This window comes from Ranitomeya imitator, chromosome 5 (assembly GCF_032444005.1).
Source record: "Ranitomeya imitator isolate aRanImi1 chromosome 5, aRanImi1.pri, whole genome shotgun sequence".
NCBI lineage: Eukaryota > Metazoa > Chordata > Amphibia > Anura > Dendrobatidae > Ranitomeya > Ranitomeya imitator.
In genome coordinates this window covers 665,376,486-665,399,685 of record NC_091286.1, presented here as the reverse complement: position 1 = coordinate 665,399,685, position 23,200 = coordinate 665,376,486, and the positions used below count along the sequence as shown (strand labels likewise).

At 43.0% G+C, this 23,200-nt stretch overlaps 1 protein-coding gene across 1 annotated transcript in view; it reads right to left on the bottom strand.

Moving 5' to 3' along the window:
* The window catches only part of LOC138638723 (cytochrome P450 2K6-like), a 294,437-nt gene that overhangs the window by 15,158 nt on the left and 256,079 nt on the right, over positions 1–23,200 (bottom strand). Inside the window, exon 8 of the mRNA XM_069728251.1 lies at positions 2,830–3,014. Coding sequence (XP_069584352.1) covers positions 2,830–3,014 — 185 coding nt within the window. The remainder of the gene's footprint in view (positions 1–2,829; positions 3,015–23,200) is intronic.

The following is a 23,200-nucleotide window of genomic DNA, read 5'->3' as shown; positions in this document are numbered from 1 at the left end:
CACTTCATCCAACGATTCGTCCTCCATTTCTTTTTAAAAAAAAGCACCTTCCCAGCAGCAACTGTGTAGGAAACCACTTAACAGTTTTGCAAGGTGTTTATGCTGCCTGTAAATTTTTATTTTTTTTAAATAACCCCTCCCAAGGGGAAATGTTTGACAGCCCATGCACTTAGTGTATGGGCATTTCAAGTCAAGGAGACCCGCTACTTTACATTGGTCCTAGGTTTTGAAGAGGCCTTCCTTCACCTCTCATCATTTTCCACCACTAGATCACCAGGGTTCATGTGTTCCGCGCTGCTACAGACAGTCAAATTTTGGACAAGGGTGTCTATGATGCTCATAGTATGTTTTTAATAAATGTATCCCCCTTGGGGAAATGTTTGCCAGCCTATACACATAGTGTATGGGCATTACAAGTTTAGGAGACACAATCCTTTACATTGGGCCTAGGTTTTATTGAGGCCTTCAGCAATGTCTCCAATTTTTTGGAAAGGATGTCTATGATCCACATGAAATATTTTAAAAAAAACTTACCCCCATGCGCAAATGCTTGCCAGGCCAGGCACTCCATTACAAGTCTCAGAAACTCACACCCCTACATCGAGCCTACTTCTTAACTCTGTCTCCTGCAAAGTCTCTTCTTTACCTGCCACTAGATGACCAGGGTGAAAGTGCTCTGTACTGTTATAGGTCAGTGAATTTTGGGCAAGGTGGCTGTGATTGCACTATTTTATTTATTAAAAAAAGGACCCCCCATTGGCCAATTGTTTGTTAGCTCATGAACTCCGTTTAAGTCACAGAGACCCACACCACTACATTGGGCTACTTCTTAACTCTGTTAAATATCTCTTCCTTACCTCTGACTACATGACCTGGGTGAACGTGTTCTGTACTGTTATAGGCCACAGAAATTTTGGGCAAGGTGGGCTGTGATGGCAATAGTATATTTTTAAAATGGTACCCTCATTGGTTAAACCACATCCTTGTTGGCAAAGACTTCATAACATTTGTGTACCTTAAAGAGCTTACTTGAAAAGCTCCTTTTTGTGTTGCCTGGTTGCTCAAATTGGACACAATTCACTTCATGTAAATTTGATAAAGCAATGCTATTAGTTTGGCTCAGTAGTTCATTACAAATATTTATTTGTCCACTATATTAGTTTCTCTCCTTGAGAGCCATAACTTTGGCTGCATCAAATGTACAAATGGCGAATATACAAATGGCGATTTGAAAACCAGATTAAAATACTGTATACCGAATGCATTCAGACAATTACATAGCTGCATTTCTTGTAAAACTTTTACAGATGTGACAGACAATGCTCATAGTGACACAATCTTGAGGAATGTTTGTTTATTCACTTCACAAACAGTTCTAAGTTTCTATGTGTCTGTTGTTTGGCATTGTAAAACATTAAGGTTTACTGAACCTCTGCCTGTGGTGGTTTTATCTACATCCTTGTGGTTTTTATATTCTAAGGGTTTATGCCCCCTTGTCTGATGACTACATGATATCTCAGTTTCATCCGACCTTGAAAGCTGGCCACTTGAATGGCTGGGTGAAAATAGAGTTATTATAGTAAAAGTATAGTATAGGTTTGGATAGGTAGATCTGCGTATCATCGGCATGGGATTCTATGAGCTGTGCAAGGCTGAAGTTGTAGATGGAGAAGAGTAGGGGTCCTAGAACAAAGCCTTGAGGAACACCGACTGACAAGGGGCGAAGTGAGGAGGTGGTGTGAGGGAGGGAGACACTGAATGTTCGGTCTGTCAGATGTAATGAGATACAGGATAGGACCAGGTCTGTGATGCCAAGAGATGAGAGGATCTGTAGCAGAATGGAGTGGTCCACAGTGTCAAAGGCAGAAGACAGGTCCAGGAGAAGGAGGACAGAGTAGCGTCGCTTGCTCCTGGCAGTTAGAAGGTCATTGGTGACTTTAGCTAGGGCAGTTTCAGTTGAGTGATGGGGTCGGAAGCCAGATTGTAACCGATCAAAGAGGGAGCATGAGGAGAGGTGGGAGGACAGTTCAAGATGGACGTGTTGCTCCAGCAATTTGGAGGCATAAGGGAAAAGTGATATCTGGTGATAGCTAGACATAGAGGATGGCTCGAGGGGGGCTTTGTGAGGATGGGTGTATATATATATATATATATATATATTTCAAATATTTTCTTATTATGAAAAAGTAATAAAACAAAGAGCAACGAAACCTATACATAATTGGTATTATCATTACAGACTAGATAAAATGTTATAAAACAAAAAATAAAAAAAAATAATTTTGTTTAGCATGCATGGAAAGCTATGAAGCCTTGCAAATCACTTAAGGAATTTGACTTCATTCCTGTAAAAAATGCATGTTGTTGGCTAAAAAGGCCTCTTTGATTTTATATGAAATGCTCAGAGGAGGACAATGGGTCTATAGGTATCAAAATCAGAACATTTGTGAACATTTGTGAAATGGATGGAAAATACCTGTCCATAAGGTTGTTATCCAATACTTATTGCTATATAGAAAAATAAACACATGATGGTTTCAAAATTAAAAAAAATGAAACATCATCTCTTGGACCTCTGTCATTCCTTTTCACTACTGCCCATGTCCCAAATCTCCTCCTTCCATTTCTGTCTGATTGCTTCGCAAAATGCTCCATCCATACTGGTTGAAACATAGCATGACATTCCCGACTGGAAGAGGAAGCAAAGAGACTGGCTGGGGAAACTGCCTGCTAAGTGATTATCTATGCTAAAGTAAAAATACATAGCGGAAAACACTTAAATTTGATGTTACCAAAAAAGTAAGGCCCAATGTTTCTTTTTTTACTTACTTTGGGAAGGAGATATCCTCTGAAGTTTACATCCTGAGTAGTAGCGTGGGGCAAATTGTTAGGAACAATATTTCCAAAACGTTGAATCTCGTGGATGACGGCATCAGTATACGGCATCTCTTTACGATGAATGACCTGGGGCTCATTTGATCCAATAACTTTATCGATCTCACTTTGGACCTTTTCTATTTCCAACACAAATGCATAAAACTATATGTAAAAAAAGTTATTTGGGGAGAACTTTCATCACTAAAAATGATAACATTTCAGACAGATTTCCACTTTGGCATTTGATATCATCGTTGTTGTTATGAAATTGCTGGTTATGTAACCTTAATTTCCCACCCGCAGTCTAATTTTTTTCTATATTCTTCTTTAGAAAAATGTTGAGATTGTAATTTTACCTAAACAAAAAGTTATTTTTCTTTAAATAATTTTTATTTGGGGAAATTACAGTGGGGCAAAAAAGTATTTAGTCAGTCAGCAATAGTGCAAGTTCCACCACTTAAAAAGATGAGAGGCGTCTGTAATTTACATCATAGGTAGACCTCAACTATGGGAGACAAACTGAGAAAAAAAAATCCAGAAAATCACATTGTCTGTTTTTTTATCATTTTTTTTGCATATTATGGTGGAAAATAAGTATTTGGTCAGAAACAAACAATCAAGATTTCTGGCTCTCACAGACCTGTAACTTCTTCTTTAACCCCTTAGCGACCGCCGATACGCCTTTTAATGGCGGCCGCTAAGGGTACTTAAACCACAGCGCCGTTAATTAACGGCGCTGTGGAAAAAGTCCATAGAGTCCCCCAGAGGCCGATTTTCTCCGGGGTCTCGGCTGCCGAGGGTAGCCGAGACCCCAGAGAACATGATTCGGGGGGTTTTTAACCCACCCCGCATTTGCGATCGCCGGTAATTAACTGTTTACCGGCGACCGCAAAAAAAAAAAAAAAAAAGTAAAGTGTAATTCTCTGTCCTCTGATGTGATCGCACATCAGAGGACAGAGAAATAGGGGGATTCAGGGACCCTAGCATACTCACCTAGGTCCCTGGATCCTCTTGCTGCTCCTCCTGGCCGCCGGCAGAAGAACATGGCGGACGCATGCCCAGTGCGCCCGCCATCTGTCTCCATCTGCCGGCCGGCAGGAGAACAGCAGTTGGGGCTAAAATTAGGGTTAGGGTTAGGGGTAGGGTTAGGGGTAGGGTTAGGGGTAGGGTTAGGGGTAGGGTTAGGGGTAGGGTTAGGGGTAGGGTTAGGGGTAGGGTTAGGGCTAGGGTTAGGGGTAGGGTTAGGGGTTGGGTTAGGGTTAGGGTTAGGGTTAGGGGTAGGGTTAGGGGTAGGGTTAGGGTTAGGGGTAGGGGTAGGGTTAGGGGTAGGGTTAGGGGTAGGGCTAGGGTTAGGGCTAGGGTTAGGGCTAGGGTTGGGGCTAAATTTAGGGTTAGGGTTGGGGCTAAATTTAGGGTTAGGCTTCTTTCACACTTACGTCGGTACGGGGCCGTCGCAATGCGTCGGCCCGACATACCGACGCACGTTGTGAAAATTGTGCACAACGTGGGCAGCAGCTGTAGTTTTTCAACGCATCCGCTGCCCAATCTATGTCCTGGGGAGGAGGGGGCGGAGTTACGGCCATGCATGCGCGGTCAGAAATGGCGGATGCGACGTACAAAAAAACGTTTCATTGAACATTTTTTTGTGCCGACGCTCCGCCAAAACACAACTGATCCAGTGCACGACGGACGCGACGTGTGGCCATCCGTCACGATCCATCGGCAATACAAGTCTATGGGCAAAAAACGCATCCTGCGGGCACATTTGCAGGATCCGTTTCTTGTCCAAAACGATGGATTGCGACGGAATGCCAAACGACGCAAGTGTGAATGTAGCCTTAGGGCTAGGGTTAGGGTTGGGGCTAAAGTTAGGGCTAGGGTTGGGGCTAAAGTTAGGGTTAGAGCTGGGATTAGGGTTAGGGTTTGGATTAGGGTTGGTATTAGGGTTAGGGTTGGCATTAGGGTTACGCTTGGGATTAGGGTTAGGTTTGGGATTAGGGTTGAGATTAGGATTAGGGGTGTGTTGGATTTAGGGTTTTGATTAGGGTTATGGTTAGGGTTGACATTAGGGTTGTTTTGGGGTAAGGGTTGTGATTATGGTTAGGGTTAGTGATTAGGATTATGGATCAGGTTGGGATTAGGGTTAGGGGTGTGTTGGGGTTAGGGTTGGAGCTAGAATTGGGGGGTTTCCCCTGTTTAGGTACATCAGGGGGTCTCCAAACACGACAGCCAATTTTGCGCTCAAAAAGTCAAATGGTGCTCCCTCCCTTCTGAGCTCTGCCGTGCGCCCAAACAGTGGGTTACCCCCACATATGGGGCATCAGCGTACTCGGGATAAATTGGACAACAACTTCTGGGGTCCAATTTCTCTTGTTACCCTTGTGAAAATAAAAACTTGGGGGCTACAAAATCTTTTTTGTGAAAAAAAAAATATTTTTTATTTTCACGACTCTGCATTCTAAACTTCTGTGAAGCACTTGGGCATTCAAAGTTCTCACCACACATCTAGATAAGTTCCTTGGGGGGTCTAGTTTCCAAAATGGGGTCACTTGTGGGGGGTTACTACAGTTTAGGTACATCAGGGGCTCTGCAATCGCAACATAATGCCCACAGACCATTCTATCAAAGTCTGCATTCCAAAAAGGCGCTCCTTCCCTTCCGAGCTCTGCCGTGCGCCCAAACAGTGGTTTACCCCCACATATGGCACATCAGCGTACTCGGGATAAATTGGACAACAACTATTGCAGTCCAATTTCTCCTGTTACCCTTGTGAAAATAAAAACTCGGGGGCTACAATATCTTTTTTGTGGAAAAAAAAAATATTTTTTATTTTCACGACTCTGCATTCTAATCTTCTGTGAAGCACTTGGGCATTCAAAGTTCTCACCACACATCTACATAAGTTCCTTGGGGGGTCTAGTTTCCAAAATGGGGTCACTTGTGGGGGGTTACTACAGTTTAGGTACATCAGGGGTTCTGCAATCGCAACATAATGCCCACAGACCATTCTATCAAAGTCTGCATTCCAAAAAGGCGCTCCTTCCCTTCCGAGCTCTGCCATGCGCCCAAACAGTGGTTTACCCCCACATATGGAGCATCAGCGTACTCGGGATAAATTGACAACAACTATTGCAGTCCAATTTCTCCTGTTACCCTTGTGAAAATAAAAACTTGGGGGCTACAATATCTTTTTTGTGGAAAAAAAAAATATTTTTTATTTTCACGACTCTTCATTCTAAACTTCTGTGAGGCACTTGGGCATTCAAAGTTCTCACCACACATCTAGATAAGTTCCTTGGGGGGTCTAGTTTCCAAAATGGGGTCACTTGTGGGGGGTTACTACAGTTTAGGTACATCAGGGGCTCTGCAATCGCAACATAATGCCCACAGACCATTCTATCAAAGTCTGCATTCCAAAAAGGCGCTCCTTCCCTTCCGAGCTCTGCCGTGCGCCCAAACAGTGGTTTACCCCCACATATGGCGCATCAGCGTACTCGGGATAAATTGGACAACAACTATTGCAGTCCAATTTCTCCTGTTACCCTTGTGAAAATAAAAACTTGGGAGCTACAATATCTTTTTTGTGGAAAAAAAAAATATTTTTTATTTTCACGACTCTGCATTCTAAACTTCTGTGAAGCACTTGGGCATTCAAAGTTCTCACCACACATCTAGATAAGTTCCTTGGGGGGTCTAGTTTCCAAAATGGGGTCACTTGTGGAGGGTTTCTACTGGTTAGGTACATCAGGGGCTCTGCAAACGCAACATAATACCCGCAGACCATTCTATCAAAGTCTGCATTCCAAAACGGCGCTCCTTCCTTCCGAGCTCTGCCGTGCGCCCAAACAGTGGTTTACCCCCACATATGGGGTACCAGCATACTCAGGACAAATTGGACAACAACTTTTGGGGTCCAATTTCTCTTGTTACCCTTGTGAAAATGAAGACTTGGGGGCTAAAAAATCTTTTTTGTGGAAAAAAAAAATATTTTTTATTTTCACGGCTCTGCATTATAAACTTCTGTGAAGCACTTGGGCATTCAAGGTTCTCACCACACATCTAGATAAGTTCCATGGGGGGTCTAGTTTCCAAAATGGGGTCACTTGTGGGGGATTTCTACTGTTTAGGCACATCAGGGGCTCTCCAAACGCGACATGGCGTCCGATCTCAATTCCAGCCAATTCTACATTGATAAAGTAAAACGGCACTCCTTCTCTTCCAAGCTCTGCAGTGCGCCCTAACAGTTGTTTACCCCCACATATTGGGTATCAGCGTACTCAGGAGAAATTGCACAACAACTTTTGTGGTCTAATTTCTCCTGTTACCCTTGTGAAAATAAAAATTTGTGGGCAAAAAGATCATTTTTGTAGAAAAAATGCAATTTTTTTTTTTCACGGCTCTACGTTATAAACTTCTGTGAAGCACATGGGGGTTCAAAGTGCTCACCACACATCTAGATATGTTCCTTAAGGGGTCTAGTTTCCAAAATGGGGTCACTTGTGGGGGGTTTCCACTGTTTAGGCACATCAGGGGCTCTCTAAACGTGACATGGCGTCCGATCTCAATTCCAGCCAATTCTGCATTGAAAAAGTCAAACGGCGCTCCTTCAATTCTAAGTTCTGCGGTGCGCCCTAACAGTGGTTTACCCCCACATATGGGGTATTGGCGTATTCAGGAGAAATTGCGTAACAAAATTTATGGTTACATTTCTGTTTTTACACTTGTGAAAATAAAAAAAATGGTTCTGAATTAAGATGTTTGCAAAAAAAAGTTAAATGTTCATTTTTTCCTTCCACATTGTTTCAGTTCCTGTGAAGCACGTAAAGGGTTAATAAACTTCTTGAATGTGGTTTTGAGAACCTTGAGGGGTGTAGTTTTTAGAATGGTGTCACACTTCATTATTTTCTATCCTATAGACCCCTCAAAATGACTTCAAATGTGATGTGGTCCATAAAAAAAAATGGTGTTGTAAAAATGAGAAATTGCTGGTCAACTTTTAACCCTTATAACTCCCTAACAAAAAAAAATTTTGTTTCCAAAATTGTGCTGATGTAAAGTAGACATGTGGGAAATGTTATTTATTAACTATTTTTCGTGACATATCTCTCTGATTTAAGGGCATAAAAATACAAAGTTTGAAAACTGCAAAATATTAAAAATTTTCGCCATATTTCCGTTTTTTTCATAAATAATCGCAAGTAATATCGAAGAAATGTTACCACTAACATGAAGTACAATATGTCACGAAAAAACAATCTCAGAATCAGCGGGATCCGTTGAAGCGTTCCAGAGTTATAACCTCATAAAATGACAGTGGTCAGAATTGCAAAAATTGGCCTGGTCATTAAGTACCAAATTGGCTCTGTCACTAAGGGGTTGTGAAGAGCAGAACAAAAATGATTACCTCAATGAACAAAAATAAAAAAAAAGAATTTGTGATAAATATTGACCTGTCCATTCAAGGACATTTTAGCTATAGTATGAAATCCTGTTTTTCTTGTCTGTGGAATTGCCTTTGTACTGTTTGTTGTGAAACTGCCGCCCACGAAACTGTTTTCTTTTCTTTTCTTTCTTTCCTATTTTGTCTCTTTGTTTAAACATGCAAAACTTGTATAACCACTAAACAACTATATAAAGAAGGGGTAGCACCTTGAAGGCAGGCGTGCTTCAGAGACTTCCCAGTGATACACTATACAAGACGTGTCTTGTGTATTATTTCTGGTGATTTCCCCACTTCCAAAGGCTGCTCCGACTGAGTGTGATCCCGACATTTCCTGGCGCCCGAACAGGGACCCGAGGTCTGTGTATTCCTTCAAGAACACCGGCAGAATACGAACGAAAAGAGAATCTGGGATAATGGACGGCAGATGAACAAAAACCTGGCCAGGTAAGAGACACTGTTAGATCTCTTATATCTGCCCTGCACTGTCCGTAAGATTTTCTGTGTCGTGTTCTTTAGCGGGTAGTTCTAGTAGAGGAGGATACCTATAGCTCGGGTTCTTGAACTATTTAGGAATTGATCACCTCACGGAGTACGGCATTGAATGAGAGTGAATGTGAATAGAAGGTGTGTGGAAGTTGGGAATAGCCCTATAAGCCGCCCAGGGGTTGAAACAGAAGAAGTGACTGTCCCACTGGGCAACGTGGTTGCGTCCTTTCGGGGAGACCTCCGCGCCTATGTTCAATCTCTGATCCTGTCTTTGACAAAAACCTGGTGACGGATAAGTGTATGATAGTATGAGCCCAGGACAGATAAATTAGCCTGGGACAAGAATACGTTGTATGTGATAGTATAAGCCCAGGACAGATAAATTAGCCTGGGACAAGATACGTTGTATGTTCTTTTTCTTTTTCTGTCTGGTTGCATTTGTGTTGTTTGCTATAGGTGTAGGAATCAGGATTTTCTTACATCAACACAGTTTAAACATCCTAGCTCCTTAGGAAGAAGGTAACGAGGTATTCTCATACCCAAACGCCACCTAGGGCAAGAAAAAAGACATCCTAGCTCCTTAGGAAGAAGGTAACGAGGTATTCTCATACCCAAACGCCACCTAGGGCAAGAAAGCTCAGGATAAGAAAATGGGGAATAAGCAAACAAAGTCGGAACCAGAAGAATTAGATATCTATACTATCATAAAGGAGAGAAGTGGTGAAGATGCCACTAAGGGGCTGAAAAAGATTTTTAGTAAGTTTGGAGTTACTAGGGCAGAAGCTTTTAGTAGAAAACTATGGGAAGGAATTCAGGAAAGGAAAAAAGGCATAATCAGAGACAAGAAATGGATAGATCAGATCCAAGCATTGATTGATGTCTCTAGGGTAGCAGAAAATGAGGGATGAACATATAATCAACAGAGTAAAAAGTGGTGTATTAGACCCACAGGCTGTGGAGAAAAACAAAATGTGGAATCTAAAAATACCCCACCCCCATACCTTAATCCACATGCCCCATCTTTTCTCCAAACACCACCTCAAAGTTTAGCCGGACCAGGAGGATGGGTATGTCCGCACTGTGGACAACAAAATCCAGACTGGAGAAATGATTGCCTAGCCTGTGGTACACCTAGACATGGCGCTGTACTTGCCCCTGTTAGGGTAGTACCAAGATCCTTTAGGGAACCTGGTGCTGACGGAGTAATGGGAACTAGATATCACCAAACTCGACAATATTTCCCTTGGTCCCCCGCTGAAGGCATGTCTCTCTTGCATAAAGCACCAGATCCCACCCAGTGTCCAGTTAGATTTGCACAATATATACAGCAAATTATGCAGACTCACGCTGGAGTTTGGGCAGATGGAGAAGAATTATGTAGAATGAAAATGACTCCTGGACTCTTCCAGGAGCTATTAGCAAATCTACAGGTACATAGGCCCCAAGCAGGAGATGGTGCCTTACAAACGATAGAATCAGATACACAATTTGTAGATCACTTAATGGTTTTCATGAGGGAGAGACAGAGGCAGAGAGGAACAACGGGAGTGGTGGCTCAGAAATCTGGACAATCAGTAGACGAATATTATCTAAGTGTAGAAAATAATTTCAGAGATGAAGGCATGGATCTAACCGCTCCAGGAATGATGAGGTTAGTTACAAAAACCTTTATAGATGGATTGTCTCCAAAAGTGAAGGAAAAGCTTAAGGCCGCAACCCCTGATTGGAGAACCTTGGAAGACCCACACCTGGCTAGACAGAAAGCTGTAGGGATAGAAATGGACTTAAGAGAAAATTCTAAGCCAGTAAGAATTGCACAGGCTAATACTGGCTCTGCTAATCAAAAGTTTACTTGTCATTACTGTAAGAAGCCAGGACATTTCCAAAGGGAATGTAGGAAGAGAAAAACAGATATAGATTCAGGAACCTTTGTACCTAAAAATAGGATAAATAACCCAGTGCCTGATCAAACAGACAGCTCAGAATGACTGAAAGTTATGCAGGTCTCTCTTCCTTCTAGAAGACCAATAATACAAGTTGAAGTTGAGGGTAAAAATGTACCTTTTCTGATAGATACGGGAGCAACATCCTCCATTTTAAATCAGGACTTATTACCATATCCTGACAATATATCCTCAAAGGTTACATATGCAGAAGGGTATGATGGTAAAATTCAGGCGTTGCCCTTTACAAAACCTTTAAATGTGAGCTTTGGCCCTAAAACTTTTGTATCCAAATTTTTATTTGCTAAAGGTGCACCTACCTGCTTGTTGGGTACTGATGTCTTAAGTAAAATGCATGCAAACATCCATTTTAGAGAAGATGGTACAGTTATGCTGACCATCCCTGAAGATGCAGAAACTCTGGAACCATATGTTAGAATACAGGCAATGGAGGATTTTCCCGAAATTTACACTCAACAAGCAAAAATTGACTTGTCTCGGGTTCCTGACAGCCTATGGGCAAAAGGACACACTGATGTAGGATTTTTATCAGTAGCTCCTATACTGTTAGAAACTGCCCCGGGAACCATATTACCTCAGCTTAGGCAATACCCCATCAGCGCCCAGCAAGAACAGGCGATTTCTCAACAAATTCAGGATTATGTGTTACAAGGTGTTTTGGTAGAAATCAGGTCACCCGCCAATACACCCTTATATCCTGTTAAAAAGAAAGTGTCCTCCAAAGAAACTATGGTGAAATATTGCATGGTGCACGACTTACGGGAAATCAATAAGGTTTTGGCACCGGTCACCCCTGTGGTACCGAATCCTCATACCTTACTGTCTCAAATTCCCAGCACTGCTGCATATTTTACGGTAATTGACTTATCAAACGCATTTTTTTCTGTGCCACTACATAAGAACTGTTGGCATTTGTTTGCCTTTACATTCAAGGGTAAACAATTAGCATGGACAAGATTGCCACAAGGTATGGTACACTCACCAACTTTGTACTCTGAAGCAATGCAGACCGTGCTAAAAAATTTCATCCCAGAACCAGGAGTAGTCATTCTACAGTATGTAGATGACTTACTTATTTGTTGCCCTGATGAGCAGACGGCAGTTACCTCAACTGTTAATTTCTTAATTTTCCTAGCGCAAGAAGGCTGTAAAGTAAATAGACAGAAACTCCAGGCTTTTCAACAAACAGTCGTGTTTTTAGGTCACTGCATATCACAGGGCATCAGACACCTCACACCTCAACGTACGGAAGCCATACGTAACATGCTTGAACCCAGGAATCACAAACAGCTGCGTGCTTTCCTAGGTATTGTTTCACACTGTAGACAGTGGATCATACATGCAAGTCAACTCATGCAGCCTTTATATGACTGTATTGCCAACACACCATATTCACTCAGTGAAGAGGCTAAACAGTCATTTTCCTCTTTGAAAACAGCACTGGTATCAGCTCCGGCTTTGGGACTCCCAGACTACACTAAACCTTTTCAATTGATGGCAGCTGAGATATCCTCACATGCTACAGGGGTGCTCACACAAAAACATGGAAAAAAACAGAGACCTGTGGCATACATATCAGCTCATCTGGACCCTGTAGCTAGAGCCGCACCTTCTTGTGTAAGAGTAGTAGCCGCAATTTCACTGTTATTAGATAAAGCTTCTGAGATTGTTCTTGATCACCCACTTCTCGTTCAGACCACTCATGATGTACATGGCATTCTTAACCAGGTCCAACCTAAACATATTTCAATGGCCAGACACCTCCGTCTCCAATGTTCCCTACTACTGCCGCCCAACATTTCCTTTGCCAGGATTCAGACTCTTAATCTCGCGTCTTTGCTCCCTTTAGAGTCTGAGGGGGGTACCATACCTGAGGAAACTGCACTCTCCAACTCCTTTGACCCATCAAAGTCAATGCATGATTGTGTACAATTAATGGAACAAGAGACTCAGGGCTTATGTAATGTACGTGACAAGCCACTCTGTAATGCTACATTTGAACTTTTCATAGATGGCAGTAGATATGCAGATATGAATGGACAATTTCATACAGGTTATGCGGTAGTAACTCAGCATGAAGTGCTGAAAGCAGAACCTCTCCCTGCTAATCAGTCTGCACAAGAAGCAGAACTTACGGCATTAGTTGAAGCTCTAAAAATAGCCAAAGATCAGACAGCAAACATATACACTGATTCAAGATATGCACATGGCATTATTTTCGATTTTGGCGTAATATGGAGAGCCAGAGGTTATATGACTGCTTCAGGCCAACCTGTTAAACATGCCTCCCTCATTAGACAGATTCTGGAGGCAGCACAAGAAACTAAAGAAATAGCGGTGATAAAGGTAGCTGCACATGTGAGACTCGACACCGAGGAAGCCAGGGGTAACGATAAAGCCGATAAGGCAGCAAAACAGGCAGCACGTAAACCCTTACATCATGCCCACACACTAGATAGCTCTGAAGATGATGAGGAAAGATTGAAGGAAGCTCAGAAACAGGTAGACGACGAAGAACGAGGGCAGTGGCAGAAAAAAGGGGCAGAAGATCAGCAAGGATTATGGAAAAAAGGAACTTTGTTGTGTTTACCCAGAGCCTGGTACCCCGCAGTGGCAAGTGACCTCCACCTACCCACGCATGTGTCGGCAAATGGTATGACGCTCAAGGTAAAAGAAAGGTGGTTGGCTCCAGGCTTTGGTAATTTTGCTCGGAACATGTGTGCTGCATGCGCTATATGCCTGGCACACAATCCAGGTCAGGCCATTAAAACCCCAACCAAGCATCATGTAAGACCACTGTATCCCTTTCAAAGACTCCAGATCGACTACATCCAACTTCCTAGGTACAATGGATACGAATATGTGCTTGTGTGTGTGGACATGTTCTCAGGGTGGCCAGAGGCTTATCCAGTTCGTAAAGCCTCAGCAAAAACTACTGCCATTAAAATAGCACATGAACTGATACCCCGTTACGGCATGCCTGAGGTGATCGAGTCAGATAGGGGTACCCATTTTACTGGGGAAATATTCCAGAATGTTATGAAAATGTTGGGAGTAGAAAACCAGTTTCACACTCCATATCATCCACAGAGTTCAGGTAAAGTGGAAAGATTAAATGGGACAATAAAATTAAAAATCCAGAAGGCCATGGCAGAAACAGGAAAGCCTTGGACCGAGTGTCTACCACATGCCCTGTATTCCATCCGAAACACCCCAAGGGGGAAGGCTAAGCTGTCACCACATGAGATTCTTTTTGGTAGAGCAGCAAATTTGGGTTGTTATTTTCCACAACAACTGATGTTGAATACTGAGACTTTAACTGCTTATGTACAAGAATTACAAAAACGTTTAACTAAAGTGCATTCGCAAGTTTTTGCTTCCCTTCCAGATCCAGAAAATCTCGAAGGAGGCCACAAGTTGGAACCTGGTGATCAAGTCTACGTGAAAAGACACACCAGAAAGACTCTGGAACCGAGATTTGACGGACCTTTCCAAGTCCTGTTAACAACTCCAACAGCAGTCAAGCTTGAAGGAAAGGCATCATGGATACATGCAAGCCATTGCAAAAAAGCAGTATAAGACTCATGATATTGATGTTAATAATGTTAACCTCAACGGAGGCATGGGAAAGACTGAATTATCTAGCCCCTTTGAACAATAGATTCGTACAACATCATAGAAAATTAGTGCATGACTTGTTAAATAATACGCAACCCCTGGCAGATTGTTGGATCTGTACCCATTCACCAGTATCAGCCACAAGTATACCTTTCCTAGCAGTTCCCGTGTCAGCTGAAGAAATATTCGCTTGGCCTAATTGTTCAGACAACCTGGCCAACAACCAACCTGGCAATACTAGACTATGGAATACTACAATCGCCATACCAATTGTGGGATGGGTAGAATTTCCTTGGTGGCAGGGCAATCTTACAGGAAAAATAGACAACTTACAATATTTAGCATTCAAGGGAGGAAAATGGGTACCTAGGAATAAGACTGGATTAACTGATTTAGGACAGGTCCCTACTGAAAATCTACAGCTCAGTTTCAGTACAACCACCCCTTCCTCTGATGCTTTCAAACCTACAGTATTGGAAAGATACATACATAATAGAAAATGGGAACATTCTGAGTTGTTCCCCCAAGGTGATGCAGACAGTTGTACAAGTAAGCCGGGGAACCTGGTTTGTAATGAATCCAATGAGTATGTCAACGGAATGCATGTATGTGGGAATCCCGCAGCCGGGTACTGTAGCCCCTTGGGACAAAAACCCTCTTGGTGTATGCTTCAGAATGTATCTAGTTTTGTGGATTTGGCTCACAGATTGGTATTGCAGCACTCAGCTTTGTGGGATCTGCCTGAGGGTACATTTTGGATATGCGGAGAAGGAGCATATAAATGGCTTCCCGTAGGTATAAAGGGTACTTGTACATTAGGACGCCTAACCCCGGCTACTTTCATAATTTCAAATAAACAAGTGAATATGCAAGCCGTGCCCAAGCACACACTGTATAAAAGAGCTGCAGATAACTCACCACGTCCCTCGGGGAGGCCGCATATAGTACAAATGGGAATTCCCAACAAAATTGCTAGTACCATTTTTATTTATCCTATGTTAACACAAATGTGGGATAAATTAGTTAGAGCCACGGATTATCTAGATGATCAGATTTGGGATATATTGGACATATTAAATACTAGTATAGCTGTACAGAATCAGCTTATAATAGTCACTAACCAACATACCCTGGTATTGGATTGCCTAACTGCCTCACAAGGGGGTATGTGTCAAATCATCGGACCCACCTGCTGTCATTATATAGACCCGAATAGTACTATGAGTATGAGATTTAAATTAAAAGACGTACAACGACTCAGGGATCAGTATGACAAAGACCATGACCAAAATAAGGATAGCTGGTGGTCAGATACCTTTTCTTTTCTTAACCCGGCCAATTGGTTCAGAGGGATCGGTGGGTGGGTTACCGGGATTATGCAAAGCCTAATACATACAGTTATGGTTATTGTAATTATATATGTATTATTAAAGGTTGTACTCAAGGGTATCTCGGTATGCACAAATAAATTTTGTGTAATGGATGCGAGAATATAAAGTTTTTTTTTTGTAATATCACAAAAAGAATGACTAAAATGATCGACAAGGTTTTGAATGGAATATGTCAAAGGGGGGATTGTGAAGAGCAGAACAAAAATGATTACCTCAATGAACAAAAATAAAAAAAAAGAATTTGTGATAAATATTGACCTGTCCATTCAAGGACATTTTAGCTATAGTATGAAATCCTGTTTTTCTTGTCTGTGGAATTGCCTTTGTACTGTTTGTTGTGAAACTGCCGCCCACGAAACTGTTTTCTTTTCTTTTCTTTCTTTCCTGTTTTGTCTCTTTGTTTAAACATGCAAAACTTGTATAACCACTAAACAACTATATAAAGAAGGGGTAGCACCTTGAAGGCAGGCGTGCTTCAGAGACTTCCCAGTGATACACTATACAAGACGTGTCTTGTGTATTATTTCTGGTGATTTCCCCACTTCCAAAGGCTGCTCCGACTGAGTGTGATCCCGACAGGGTTAAGAGTCTCCTCTTTCCTCCACTCATTACCTGTAGTAATGGCACCTGTTTAAACTTGTTATCAGTATAAAAAGACACCTGTGCACACCCTCAAACAGTCTGACTCCAAACTCCACTATGTGATTTTCTGGATTTTTTTTTCTCAGTTTGTCTCCCATAGTTGAGGTCTACCTATGATGTAAATTACAGACGCCTCTCATCTTTTTAAGTGGTGGAACTTGCACTATTGCTGACTGACTAAATACTTTTTTGCCCCACTGTATGTAATATCAGGATAGGGGAAAAGGTTAAATGAGACAATATAACATGAGTTGAAATTCAACATATATTATATTATTGGAGTGGGTCGAATAATACCATAGAAAAAATATGAATAATAATAATATAAATTTAGACAGGATAATGGGGAAAAGTGGAAAGGGAAAAAAGAGGGGGAGGGAAGGAGGTGAACTTGGATATGGTAGGACAAAGGGGAAATTAGGGATAACATAAGTAAAAGAACAAAATAGTCCAGTGAGAGTGGTGACATGGTAAAGAGCAACAATCTTAAAAGATTTCCACTAGACATATCCACTGGCTATAGAGCCATATCAATCAGCTGTAAAGGACTCTGCATGTGGGGAAAAGACTGAATTCCATAATGCCCATTTAGATTTATGCTTTGTAATGGAGTTGTGGTTCATGGCAAAAACTAATTTGAAGGTGTTACATAGTAACATAGTTATTAAGGTTGAAGGAAGACTATAAGTCCATCTAGTTCAACCCATAGCCTAACCTAACATGCCCTAACATGTTGATCCAGAGGAAGGCAAAAAAATCCCATGTGGCAAAGAGTAAGCTCCACATTGGGGAAAAAAATTCCTTCCCGACTCCACATACGGCAATCAGACTAGTTCCCTGGATCAACGCCCTATCAAGGAATCTAGTGTATATACCCTGTAACATTATACTTTTCCAGAAAGGTATCCAGTCCCCTCTTAAATTTAAGTAATGAATCACTCATTACAACATCATACGGCAGAGAGTTCCATAGTCTAACTGCTCTTACAGTAAAGAATCCGCGTCTGTTATTATGTGTTGTCGGATGCTAATCTGTTTAGTAGCATATTGAGACGGGAATTGTCTCGGATTTCTACCTGACACCTAGAAGCATTTTGGCAACTGAGTGAACATGAAAGGAGATTAATGTAATATCTATAGGAAGCGAATCAGAGTCTAGGGATGAAAGAGAGAGTTGAGGAGACATAATTAATTTGTATTTCCCTAATTTAAAAATAAGATCAAAAACCTCCTTCCAAAAGGGTTTTATTTTTGGACACAACCAAATAATGTCTATTATATTGTCTTTAGATCCACATCCTATCCAACATGTGTCTGGATAAGAAAGGAAAGCTGAGATGAGTCTAACAAGGGTAAGATACCATCTTACAAGCATTTTAAAACACTTTCCCTGAATAATGGAGTTGATATTGTTTTTATACCCCAATTTTAGGCCATGTTCACACGATCCTTTTTTTCATGCGGAATTGCCGCGATTTTCCCGCTGCGGGTCCGCAGCTGTTTTCCATGCAGGGTACATTACTTTGTACCCTATGGAAAACAGGAACTGCTGTGCCCACAATGCGGAAAATAAAAAAAAAAGCCGCGCTGAAAAGCTGCGGGAAAAAAGAAGTACCATGTCACTTCTTTTTTCGGAGCCGCAGCGGTTCTGCACCCATTGACCTCCATTGTGAGGTCAAACCCGCAGTAAAACCCGCAGATGAAAAAAATATCTGCGGGTTTTACTGTGGTTTGTGGTGCAGAACCGCTGCAGCAGGAAGTGCGGGGAAGCAGACGGAAGTGCGTGGGCGGAGTGTGGCTGCTCCCCCGTGCTCCGATCCCGCCCCCCCGTGCTCCATTCCCACCGCCCCGTGCTCCGATGCCCCCCCCAGTGCTCCGATGCCCCCCCCCCGTGCCCTAATCTCCCCCCCTTATACTTACCCGGCGTCCCGGTGTCCGTCCGGCCGTCTTCTCCCTGGGCGCAGCCATCTTGCAAAATGGCGGGCGCATGCGCAGTGCGCCCGCCGAATCTGCCGGCTGGCAGATTCGTTCCAAAGTGCATTTTGATCACTCACTGAGATATAATCTCAGTGATCAAAATAAAAAAAAATAGTAAATGACACCCCCCCCTTGTCACCCCCATAGGTAGGGACAATAAAAAAAAATTAAGAATTTTTTTTTTTTCCACTAAGGTTAGAATAGGGTTAGGGGTAGGGTTAGGGTTAGGGGTAGGGTTAGGGGTAGGGTTAGGGTTAGGGTTAGGGGTAGGGTTAGGGTTAGGGGTAGGGTTAGGGTATTTTCAGCCATTTTAACCCTAAAAAACTTCCTAGAAAACACACAGACTCTGCATAGAAAACTGCATAAAAAAAGGATCAAAAAAAGGATCAAAAAACGCATCAAAAAACGCATCAAAAAAGGACAAAAAAAGGACCAAAAAAAGGACCTGCGTTTTCTGCCAAGAGCTGCAGTTTTTTAAAAAACAGTCCTGAAAAAAAAAGGATGGAAATCAGGAACATGTGAACATACCCTAAAGGTTTGTTGCAAAGGTTTGTTAGAATTTTTTTTTATTTACATCTTGTTCCCATTTGATTATGTGATTTTGCTTGACAAATTCTGTGTCTAAATTAGAAAGAGTTTATATACTGTATTTTTTCATATTCCAGACTGATAACAAATGGAGATTTCTTAAAAGAGTATTAATATCCTTAGGCAAAACTAAGGGGAGAGATATTTTGCTTCTAATAAATTTTTTAAGCTCTAGGAGGTTGTAGAGTTCCTCATCTGGTAGACTGAATGAAAATGTTATAGTTTTAAAATTTGCTATAATATCTTTATTGGGACCTGTAAGTAGACACAAACAGTCTTTGATGCCTAGTTTAGACCATTGACTGTATGGCTGTATAGATTTTTGCCTGCATTTCCAGCCAAGAGAGGAAGAATCTGCGCTGAAAATTCCACAGGCTAATCTGCAGAGTGTGCACATACCCTTAATGTTTTTACTTTAATTGCTAGAATTTGCTAAAATTTGTTCTTATAATGTAATAGTCTTGTAGTCTCCGATTCAAAGATTTTATACTTCTTATCTTACATGGTTTTTAACATTCAGCAACAACATGTTCTGGGTATATGGTAAATAAAGCATGACCCTGGGTAACGGGGGCTACATGACTTACATTGAGTTACATTTGCTGTAAATTGTATAAAAATACTGCCTCTTGTATTATTAAACCAGAAAAGTGACTTGCTCTCAACCTGTGTGCATGCTTTTCTCCGAGCTTGTTATCTGGGGCGTAACCTCTTAATTTGACCTCACTGGTGATCTGGCATATCTGACATTGGGTCAGAAGCAAACAGCTACAACAATAGTTGTTGTTTTGGACTTTTGTCATCTTGGATTGTCAGTGCATTGTATAGGGTTGTGTTTCTGTTGTTTATGTTTATGTAGTTGGCTTTAGTTTTCTCAGAGGGTCAGTGGGCACTGCTGTATTTTTCATAATTTGTGCTAATTTCAAGGTACAGTAGGAAGGCTGTGTAAATCCTTGTATATACAGTATGTTTATGAGCACCGCTGAATGAGATGAGTGATGCTCTGCTTTCCCTTTCTCTGCTCATTCTCACTGATAGCGACATATCCCCCAATCCTGCCCCCCCACCTCATACATCCAACTAATCCTGATTCCTATCCTTCTCACACTTAAGGTACCATCACATTTAGCGACGCTGCAGCGATCTAGACAACGATCCCGATCACACAGACAGCTCTCCAGCGACCAACTATGCGAAGTCCCCTGGTAACCAGGGTAAACATCGGGTTACTAAGCGCAGGGCCGCGCTTAGTAACCCAATGTTTACCCTGGTTACCAGCGTAAACGTAAAAAAAAACAAACACTACATACGTACATTCTGGTGTCTGTCCCCCGGCGTTCTGCTTCTCTGTATTGACTGTGAGCGCCAGCCGGAAAGCACAGCGGTGACGTCACAGCTCTGCTTTACGGCCGGCCAGTGCTCACAGTGCAGAGAAGCACAGCGCTGGGGGACAGACACCGGAATGTAAGTATGTAGTGTTTGGTTTTTAATACGTTTACGCTGGTAACCAGGGTAAACATCGGGTTACTAAGCGCGGCCCTGCGCATGGTAACCCGATGTTTACCCTGGTTACCAGTGAAGACATCGCTGGATCGGCGTCACACACGCCGATTCAGCGATGTCTGTGGGAGTCCAGCGACGAAATTAAGTTCTGGACTTTCTGCTCCGACCAACGATGGCACAGCAGGATCCTGATCGCTGCTGCGTGTCAAACACAACGATATCGCTAGCCAGGATGCTGCAACGTCACGGATCGCTAGCGATATCGTTCAGTGTGAAGGTACCTTAAGAGAAACCAATGCAATCCCTCACACTTAAAATCTGTGCCACTGACCCCTACCCCCCCACTTCCCCTCTCTGGAGCACTTTGGAAAGCTGGCTCCATCTGCAACAAGCTCAACATGATCCACAATCTCTTTACTTCCTGCAACCATTCCTTCCTGACCCTCACTGAGACCTGGTGGATGCCCGATGACATGGCCTCCTTTGCTGCACTGAGTTACCGTGGCATCCAATTTACCCACACTCCTTGCCCTGGAAACAGACACGGCAGAGGAGTGGGTTTCCTTCTTTCAAAAAACTGTTCCTTCAACCCTATCCAACCCCCTTATCCTCCCTTCTTTCGAGGTTCACTCTGTCCATGTCTACTCTCCCTCTAATCTCCAAATAGTTGTCATATACCGACCACCGGGCTCAGCCACTGCCTTCATCAACCAATTCTTCACCTGGCTTCTACACTTTATCTCTGCTGACACCCCCACCATCATAAGGGGTGACTATCCCTACTGACACCCACCAGCCATCAGCCTCCAAACTCCTGGCCCTTACTTCATCCTTTGGACTCACTCAGTGGTCCTCCACAGCCACCCACACAGGTGGACATACACTAGACCTCATCTTCTCCCGCCTCTGTTTCTTATCTAATCTCACAACCGCTCCCTTCCCCCTATCTGACCACCATCTACTCACCTTCTCCTCCTTGTCCTCCTCACTTGCCCTCCACGTCCAGTCATTACCACATCCTCGCAGAAACCTCGCACACCTCACAGACTCTCAGACTCTCTGCTACCCCCGTCCTCTATATCTTCACTCCACGACTCGGACAGCGCCACTGATTTCTATAACTCCACCCTCACATCAGCCATAGACTCAGTCGCCCCTCTCGTGCATTTCAAAGTGTGACAAATCAATAGGCAACCCTGGCCTAACAATCTCACCAAAAAACTTCGACAAGCTTCCAGGGTCGCGGAGCTGCGTTGGAAGAACACACGCCTGCCAGATGACTTCACTGCTTTCAAACAAACTACACTTGCCTTCAAATTAGCCCTCAAATTACAAACCTTTTATATTCATTATCCTACAACCCAAACAACTGTTCAGCACATTTAACTCTCTCCTCCGCCCACCACTGCCACCTCCAACTCCCCTCATCTCTTCCGAGGACTTTGCCAACTACTTCAAAAACAAGATCGAACAGACAAGGAAAACCTTTACTGTTCCACCACCCCAACCACTCCATATACCAGACCTCGGCCCTTCCCTAATAACCTCCCTCTCCAACATCACTGAAGGAGAGCTTACTCACCTCCTTTCCAAATCACACCGCACCACCTGTGCACTTGACCCCTTCCCTTCCCACCTGCTCCCCAACCTCACTAACATGCTCATTCCAGCTCTAACCCATCTCTTCAACCTATGACTTTGTTCTGGTACTTTCCTCTCTGCCTTCAAACATGCCACCATCACACCCATTCTCGAAAAACTAACCTTGACCCCACTGCTATGCCCAGCTATTACCCCATATCACTGCTCCTGTTTGCTTCAAAACTCCTTGAGCAGCATGTCCATGCTCAACCTTCCTCCCACCTCTCATCCAACTCTCTCCTTGACAGCCTCCAATCTGGCTTCTGCCCCCACCACTCCACCGAAACTGCCCTGACAAAAATTATTAATGACTTGCTCACAGCCAAAGCTAACAGACAGTTCTCCATCCTCCTCCTTCTTGACCTGTCCTCTGCCTTCAACACAGTTGACCACTGCCTGCTGCTATAGATTCTTTCTTCCGTTGGCATCAAAGACCTTGCCCTGTCCTGGATTGCCCATACCTTTCCGACCGCACGTTCAGCGTCTCCCACTCCCACACTACCTCCTCCTCACACCCTCTCTCTGTTGGTGTCACTTAAGGCTCTGTCCTGGGGCCCCTATTTTTTTAATCTACACCTTTAGCCTAGGACAACTCATAAAGTCTCATGGCTTCAAGTACCACCTGTACGCGGATGACAGTCAGATCTACCTCTCTGGCCCAGATGTCACCTCTTTGCTGTCCAGAATCCCAGAGTGTCTGTCAGCCATATCCTCCTTCTTCACCTCTCGCTTTCTAAAACTCAATGTAACATAGTAACATAGTAACATAGTTAGTAAGGCCGAAAAAAGACATTTGTCCATCCAGTTCAGCCTATATTCCATCATAATAAATCCCCAGATCTACGTCCTTCTACAGAACCTAATTGTATGATACAATATTGTTCTGCTCCAGGAAGACATCCAGGCCTCTCTTGAACCCCTCGACTGAGTTCGCCATCACCACCTCCTCAGGCAAGCAATTCCAGATTCTCACTGCCCTAACAGTAAAGAATCCTCTTCTATGTTGGTGGAAAAACCTTCTCTCCTCCAGACGCAAAGAATGCCCCCTTGTGCCCGTCACCTTCCTTGGT